Source organism: Poecilia reticulata, chromosome 1 (genome assembly GCF_904066995.2).
Source record: "Poecilia reticulata chromosome 1, P_reticulata-male-v2, whole genome shotgun sequence".
Classification (NCBI taxonomy): domain Eukaryota; kingdom Metazoa; phylum Chordata; class Actinopteri; order Cyprinodontiformes; family Poeciliidae; genus Poecilia; species Poecilia reticulata.
The window spans coordinates 14,044,416-14,053,181 of NC_088830.1; the positions used below are offsets into that span (position 1 = coordinate 14,044,416).

At 38.3% G+C, this 8,766-nt stretch overlaps 1 protein-coding gene across 1 annotated transcript; it reads right to left on the minus strand.

Annotated features, from left to right (window-relative positions):
* Positions 1-311: 311 nt before the first annotated feature.
* On the minus strand, positions 312-8,759 carry odad3 (outer dynein arm docking complex subunit 3). The gene is made up of 13 exons (XM_008408789.3): positions 7,847-8,759; positions 7,558-7,670; positions 6,760-6,786; positions 6,427-6,618; positions 6,118-6,219; positions 3,712-3,837; positions 3,354-3,476; positions 2,467-2,613; positions 2,195-2,355; positions 1,928-2,084; positions 1,691-1,840; positions 629-716; positions 312-533 (listed from the first exon to the last, which is right to left on the minus strand). The coding sequence occupies exons 1-13, from the start codon at positions 7,923-7,925 to the stop codon at positions 424-426; spliced, it is 1,575 nt and encodes a 524-aa protein (XP_008407011.1). The 5' UTR covers positions 7,926-8,759; the 3' UTR covers positions 312-423.
* Between the last annotated feature and the right edge of the window lie 7 nt (positions 8,760-8,766).

The window sequence follows — 8,766 nt, forward strand, 5'->3', positions numbered from 1 at the left end:
GTTTCTGCAAGCAAAATGGTTGCCATGGGAGAGTCAAGGATTTCTCATGAATGAATCAAAGCAACGCTCCGTTTAATTTGTTTACATAATACTGCCCCTGTAACCATTGTTTACCCGCTAGAGGGTATGGAGGATTGCCATGTATTAGCTACATTACCAGCTTCTCTGGCCCTGCTGGACATGATGATTATGACTCTCACGTCAATGCTTTTCACACTGTGTGAGGATTGTGTGTTGTGACAGTGCTAGTTTTCCTTTACATACAATAATTATGCATGCAGCCTTATCCGACTTGAGAATATTCTTCTGAGTACGCCATTTCTCACATTTTTATTTGGAAAAACAGCCTCACCACGTGTTATTTTCCTTCTACTTCACAGTGGTGCGACACTTTGTGTTGTTCTTGTTACTTTGGATCAGGACTTATTTTTTCCAAGGCTTTTTGCTCAAGTTGTTTTCAATGATGAGCTGAGACTGACGCTTCAGGGCATCTCGTGATATGATGTCAAGCTCATCCTCTCTGAGTTCACTCTCTGTGACACAAGCATGGACAGAAAGAGACATTTACATGGTGTGTGTGTGTGTGTGCGAGTGTGAGTGTGTGGTTGTGTGGATTGTTACAACCCACCTTCTTTGCCAATGTCCTTTACTGGTTTGTATGGCAGTTGCACTTTGGTGTTGGTCTTGGGAAGCCTCCCTTCAATCGTGGTGAAGAACTGCAAATAATGTTGAAGTAGGAAAAAAAAACAGGTGTTTTGAATTTGTTTTTAGCTTTCTTTTTCTGTAAAAGCAGCCTTTTTGAGACTAATCAGACTTTATTCATTACAGAAAACTAGTATTCAGTATTCAGTATCATACATGTTTTGAGAATTTTGGGATTTCATCTACTCTAGTGACTGGGAGATGTTTTTATCCAACATGCCTTACAAATGACAACATAAGAATGAAGGTTAAGACCCCAAAATGATACCGTGAGCTTTCTGTCTTATGACCTGATAAATTATATGAATCGACCCTATATTACATTTGAGCTAAATCCAACAGCCCGATATTATTACGACATATATCATATATATTTCTCTACATTTCTGACACCATGCAAAAGCGACCCAGATGCCTTACTCCTGTGCTGCATCACAATCACTGTCACATGACAGGGCAACTAAACATGGCCAACCCCATCCCACCCCCTTCCTGAAACACAAGTGGTGACAAAACGGAAATAAGCATGTGTCGTTAATATCAACCCAAATTTACTTATTGGGCCAGTGTCGATCTTGTTGTGGATATATTGTTGATTATAGCCGAATAAAACAACAAAACTGTTCTGGAACCACAAGCTTGTAACTTAGGCTCAGATACTTAGGACTACCTCAGAAAAGAGCTGCATGTGGAGCTTTCCTTGTGACGGCGTTAACGTTAATAACTAAAAACCTGCTAGTTTTATGAATCTTGACACGAAACCTGGTCCCTGAATTGGAAGTTTAGGCAAACTAACCAGTCAGACCTGAGTGATTCAACGGTGCATCATCAGCAACTCTAATCAAATTTGGTCATCGCCTTATCTGATTTTCCTCCCAGACAGATTTGTCTTAAACAGTCTCAAGAATTGCCACGCAGGTTTATTTTCGTACAGGGAAAAATGGTTTCCCAAGTGCCGACTATTTCTGTGACATAGTCATACACTTACCTCATCTTCTTCTATCTCCTTCATGACAGAGGCCATGTCCTTCCCTTCAAGTTCCTCTAGTAAGACCCACAGTTTTGTGCCACACTGGTTCAAAAGCTCCAGCACAAACTCGTCTGAAGTTGGGAAGGATTTGAAAGGTTTGGCCTCCTTCTGGAAGAGGCACAAAATCAAAACAAAAATGAACTGCACCGTTAGCCGAAAGGTTGACGTAAAAGTCGAGTGGCATCTGTGATTTACGAGAGAGATGTCCTGCAGTTTCCCTGCCAGGTGCTCAACTCCGGCTCTGATGGCGCCGAGGGCCTTCACGTTGTTGGCCAGGCGCTCTGCGTCTGCGTCACGTCTCTGTAGCTGATCCTGCAGCTGCTGCTCACACTCCTCCAACTTCTTTATCTTACTAACAAAAAGAAAAAACAGAGAACCACTTAACAAAGTCTTTTAAGCACAGGTCGTTTAAATGAGGAGAAACATAAACGAGGTGAGTGATCTCTTGTGAATCGGTTGCACCTGGACAGCTTAGCCTCCCCAGAGTATTTCATTTTATCAAACTGTTGCCTAAGCAGCTCCTTCTCCTCCTTCAGCTTCTCCAGGGCCTCTTCATTCTGTTTCTTCAGATTCTCTAAACTTTCACAATTCTCCTTCTCTGAGGTAAAATGCTCCAAAACGTCCTGCGTGGATGACATGGAAGATTAAAAGAATAGCATGCATGAATCTGGGGTTTTTTTTGTCAGGTTTACAGTGTTTTCTTTGTTTGTTTGTTTTGTTTTTAACATTTATACCTGCAAATCTGAGACTCCAGTGGCTTCCTTGAGGTTTTTCAAGATCTCCTCAAAGATGGGGTTGACTTTCTCTTCTTCAGGTACGACCCTGGTGCTTTGCTGGGCCTCGCTATCCAAGTCATCTGCCTCCAGAACTGTTCTCTGAGCCTGCAGAAAACCAGGGTCAATATACGGATATAAGTTCAGTCCATTTACCGTTTAGATATTAAAATAGCCAAATAGACAAATATTTAAATGTCTTTTTTAAAAAAAGGAAAATAAACATTTTATTACCTAAAATGCAACAACATAGCGTTCCTTTAGTGTACGCTTGATTATTTGTAGCAAAGGACGCTTCTGCAGGTTACAAAAAAAAATTCTAACAACATGTGAAAAGCTCAACCTTTTCTTCTTGACTCAACATCAGCACAGTGTAACACTAATCTATCGATTAACCAATTAGCAATAGAATATCACGAGGTTGGTTAATAGGTCTTTTTTTTAAAACAGAATTTGAATCGGGTGAGGTTAAAAATGCCGCTTGAGGAGTTCTGATAGAATATATATATTTTTTATCGTAAATGCTAAATGCATACATTATTGGCAAAGTTTTGGATTAATTGAAGGTCTGAGAGTGTTGTTCTTTTAGAAAGCGGCATTTTTTTGAACCTGCCTGCTCCGTTAATTGATTACTAAATTAGTTGGCGATTATTTCAACAATTGATTCATCACAATTAATTTGATTAATTGCTCCAGCCCTAGTGCGGACAAACCAAAATCACTTATGCTTAGATGACAAGTAACTTTTAAAAAAATGTATATACTAAGCTTATCTGCATCTAAATCTAAATCAGTGAATGACTTTTAATGGGACCATTCTCCCGAGGTAAAGAATATTTACATCTCACCTTTTTGTCAGGCTTTTCAGTCTGAACCTTGCGCTGATCAGCTTTCTGCCTTAATCTCGCTATGTTACCTTCTCTCTCCTTGTGTTCTTTCAACAGCTCTTCCTCCAGCTGGTGTAACTCAGCCTGATGGACATCAGACAGAGACACACGGTTAAAAAGATTAAAAACAAGAAGGACCAGGGAGCTAATTAAATAATTCAACATGGCAAAAATGTGTCATAAAATGATCTGACCAAAAACGTATTTGCTGACGTTGATAAATGTTAGAAAATCATCACTCTTAAGCAGGTGAAAAACTAATTTTGGACAAAGAGAGAATAATATATTAATATCTTTCCGGATACATTCGGTGGTTCACCTCGGTAGTTGTTTTCGAGATGTAAGCCTCCATATTTAGGCCCTCCAGGTTGTGAAGCTCCTGTCTGTACTTCAGCAATTCCTTTTCTAAGTTGTCGATCTGTGCTCCGTAACTCCGAAACTCATCCTGGTTGGTTGAAATGGAAAAGCCACATGAAACCATGCGGAAACAAAGTGCAAGAAAGGAGGGTAGCATTTGAAAAAAAGAAAGAAAGAGAGAAAGCATCACATACTTCATTTTCAAATCCTATCATGTCAAGTTAAATCCTCAACAATAATACTCCTTATGTGAAATGTGAATGTATACAGTCTTAGATTTCTAATAAATAGCTTAGTGGCTTTTCACCTCATCAGTTTGTTTGAACAATTAGGTCCTCTAATCATTACAAAACAAAAAAGGATAAAAAGTAACAAACATATGCAAGTCAATTAAACTCCACGATTTACAGAAAATTACAGAAAATAGAAGATAACCTCTCAAATATTAAGAGATAATTTGAATTAACAAATACTTTGAAAATTTTGTTAATCCAAATACACGCGCGCACACACACAAAAACAGTTGACTAAAACGACCCCACAACAGAAGAGGTTAAAGAACAACAGGTGAGGAGCATAATTTTGGTATTAAAGTTATTGATGTTAATAAAATGGTATATGAATTTCTATAATTACTTGTTACAATATCAATGAAATATTAATACATCTGAGGAAGAGCTTAAATTACTATCGCTTTGATAAACTCAAAGCTCGACATCCTCTGTGACAAAGATTTTAAAAAGTATCTGGTTTGTTATAAGAATAAGTCCAGTCTGTGATGGTTCATTCTGAAGAAATGAAAAACAAAAAAAAAAAACATAAAAGTATTTGTTTCTCACTATCTGATATTAAATCAGACAGTTTGTGCCTGTTTTATGACAGCTAGGACTGCTAATGTTTGCTAAAAGTTGAATTAGAAATCAGTTATTAGAGAACTTTTTAAATTTCTTAAGCTCAGAAGCCCATAAGATCCTGGCTTTGCTTCTGATTGGCTTAATTTAGAGGAACTCCATTGGGCGCGTCTTAGGAAAACACTTCAAACATCCAGCTTCCTCGGTTGCCGTCATGAGAAAATAAAAGAGAAATGCTCGGCTTTGCGAGGGACTGGTGCACTACAGAAAATAGACGGGATCCTGAGAAAAGAACATAATGTGGAAATATTGAAGGAACATCCCCAAACACCAGACAGGAAGTTAAAAGCTTGAGGTGAGAAGTTTGGTTAGAAAAAGTCGATGAAACATCTTATTGGCATTAAATAATGTATTAGAGTTCATTTCAAGCCCAGGAATTCAGCCTCCCTGCTCTGGACGTATCAGCTCCTCATGTATTGTGGTGCTGACAAAGCCGCTCAGGGAGTGTAGATGGTATTATTTACAGAACACGGTGTTACTGTGGTGACTATGCATTTTTATTATTCAGACAGATAATCAACAAACTGGGTCAGGAAGTACTGTACTTCTGTGGACTTTCACCTTTAGCAACTAGTCCTACATTAAAAGCACCTCTTTGCTCTCCGGAGCGGCACATTACCCATCCTTTGTTGTGATGATTAAAGTCTTAACAAATATGAACCACAGACCAAACAATGAACGAATGAGCTTCTTGTCAAGCAGGTAATTCATAAGGGACTATTTGTCGCACCCTATAGGTTTCCTATGTTTCTGCTTATTTCTCACATTCAGGTGTTTCATATCAAATATATTTTGATACTAAACAACAACCAGAATAAATACAAAATGCCATCTTTAAATAATGATCTCATTAATTTGGAAAAAAAAAAAATAAGCTATGGCCCTTCGTGAAATCCTGTCCTTACTAAAATACGAATGAATGTGTTTACCTGACTCAAACTGAATTGATTAATACTTGACTTGTAGAAACAAGAAATCACTTTAATAGAACCTGGTTGGAAACATGAAGTAGGCTAAAATATCTTACAGAGTGTGAGTAATCCCTCACACCCCGATTGCAAGGAATTTATGAATAAATGAGAAACAAAGTTGTATAAATAACATTTTTATGGTTTTAAATGCAAATAATAATACACGTTCACTGGAGTGACCCACTTATCATAATTAGGTCACAAGTGATGTATCCAGGAGACAACAGAGGAACCAAGAATATCTAAGGAACTGCAGGCCTCACTTCCCCGGTCATAGCGTCAACTCCAGAGTGGTACTTTTGTTGCTATGTTATTGTTGCCAAGGGTGCAATTACTTTCTCACGTAGGGCCAGGTCGGTTGAGCAGCTTTTTTCCCTACCGTGTCTTTTCCAGCTAATGAGGATCGCTGTCAAAAATGACCAACTGCACGTAAACAGGGCAAAACAGAAAGTGTGTCGTTAAGAAGGCGCATCATCATCTGCCTACCTGCATCTGTGCCTTGAGCTTCACATTGATCTTCCTGCATTTTTCAGCCTCCTTGCACTTGAACTGAAATTTATCCAGACGGTTCTCCAGCATACGAAAATTCTGAGGAGATGCCCACAAACAAGCAATAATCCCACTAGTAGATCTAAGGAGTATGTTGCTAATATACAATAGCTGCAATGTCAATGTATTCAAAATGAATATCGCAAAGAACATTACGAACGTCGGCTAGTTCAGTTGATTAAAAGCCGATAACCATCGCTAGTGTTTAAAGCCTGACACGTTTTTAGAGATCAGAGGGTAAACTACCATTGCGTCTTCCTCTAGATCAAACTCCCAAGTTACAGCGGATGCAGCTGTCTTGCTCTGATCCTCGTTCCTTCTCTCTTCTTCCATTCTAAGCTCATCAAGGCGCTGCTGGTACTTTAGGGTGGTGTGGGTTAGAGCATCGAGACGTCTTCTTCGGAACAACAGCTCTTGCTCTAGTTTTGAAATTGCTTTCTGAGGAAAAAAAAAGAGAGCAGTTTTTGACGGGCAAACACAACGCACAATTTAAAACATTTAACAGCTCTTAGATGTTTTTGAAACCAGAAATATCACCTATCAAGCGTACTTATTAGTAACAAAAACTTTGCCTCTCACCTCTTTTGACAAGTTGTGTTGCTCAACCTAATTTAAAACACACAGAAATTTGTTAAAAAAAATTATTAGCATTTTATACATTCGCACAAGCATCCACACTTCTTGAACTAGTTCTAACCACATACTGCACAAATTTACATGAGCGAAGCACAAAATACTTTGTGCAGCAAGTCTCATTACAGTATGTCTGAACTGGCTAGAGACATGTAGAACTTGTTCAACATCTCTTTTGCACGATAGCTTATGCTCAGTCAGGAGAAGCGGAGAGCGTCTGCAAACATCCACTTTCAAGTCTGTCCATAGATTGGGTATAGGTTTCAACTTTGTCTAGGCCTATTAGTTCTGACACATGAATATGCTTTAATCTAAAAAAAAAATTGACATTGTAGCTCTGGCTATTTGCTTAGGGTTGTTGTATTGCTGGAAGGTAAACCACCATGTCAGTCTATAAAGTCTTTTGCTCCCAGTATTTCATGCTAGGGATGTGGTGTTCAGGATAATAAGCAGACTTAATTTTTCTTTTGCACATTGTCAAAAAGTTCAGTTTTAGTTTAGCAACTTTTTCCCAGATGCTTGCTGGGTTCCCTGTATCGATTGGTAAATAAAACTGAAATCAAATGGCTGACATTGTGCTTCTGGATAACTAAACTAGAAATAAGCACAAATGAAAGAAATAATGAAAGAAATAATTTATTTATTAAGATGTAGTCTCTCAGTAGCACAGCATAATCACTGAAAAGAACAACTGAGTTTATGTTTAAGACTGATGAATAGGATACATCTTAGTAAAAGGATGACCTGTGCCAGTTCTTTGTGCAGCTTCTGGTTCGCCGGCCTCAGTTGGAGGATGATCTCATGGTTCTTCTTGATAACGGACTGAGAACGCTCATAAAATGCAGTCCCTTCGCACTCTAGTGGACACATTTAATAATAGCAGCAACAAAGAAATGTAAGCACTGTAGTCATTCACGTTTTAAGTTAGCCTAAAGCTCCGTTAAAAGTAAGACGTCAATGTAAGCTAGCAGCGTTAGTACCAAACATGAAAACAGCTGAAAACCCAAAACCGTCAGTTAAGTCACAAACTTACCCAGCAGTTGAATTTTATCTTGAAGCTCCGCTTTCTGTTCCTGCAGTGACAGTCTCACGTTTGGACCAAAAGACAACATTTTTTACGCTAATTTTGGACCTAGTTTGTAAAAACTGTGGGAGTTTACTCAACTCGAAGCAGCTTCAAAGGGCTGTACTGTTGCTTAGCAACGTGTAAACGAAGGCTGCGTTCATTCCCCCCAACCTTTATTTAAACAGAATATGTACAACAAATCCTAGCAACAAGCACGAAAGTACACGTAGGCCCAAAAATATAATATAACTTCGGCAGGTTACAATTGAAATTCAAGGCAAAACGTATTGGGCTTTTGCATTAATATCTAAAGTGGATTAATAGTTAGATATATAGGCATAAAATACTGTAATTTTGGGTCTTGGTTCAGAAAATGTAAAGCTGTGGATATCCAGTACTAAAAATGTACAGCAACAAACTTTTTAAATTGGAGGATTCATACAAAAAACAGAATGAAACAGTAGATCCATATCAAACGTCCTTTTTTATAAACAAGAATGTGTCTTTCCAAAATAAATTTGTTTCAGCTGTGGCTGGCGTTAAAGCGCATTATAAATGACGTTGTGGGTGATGATGAAGACTATGATGATGATGATACAGTCCCAAAAATGATCAATTATGGTCTAAACAGCACTAAGAACAATGTAGAACCAAAACATAAAAAACATCATGTCTCTATGTGCATTGTTGTACATTTTCCTCCAGAAATATTCCTCAATCTATGCTCAACAGCAGCAACAAGACATTTTATCGTTTCTTCTAAAGCCCTTACTGTATTCAGCCAAGTTTAGAGAATAAACAATGGATGTCCCCAGAGTCCAGGGCTGGTTGAAAATGGCTTTTTATACAACAAACTGTCTAATATGAAACAAAAAGCTCCGGTAAAG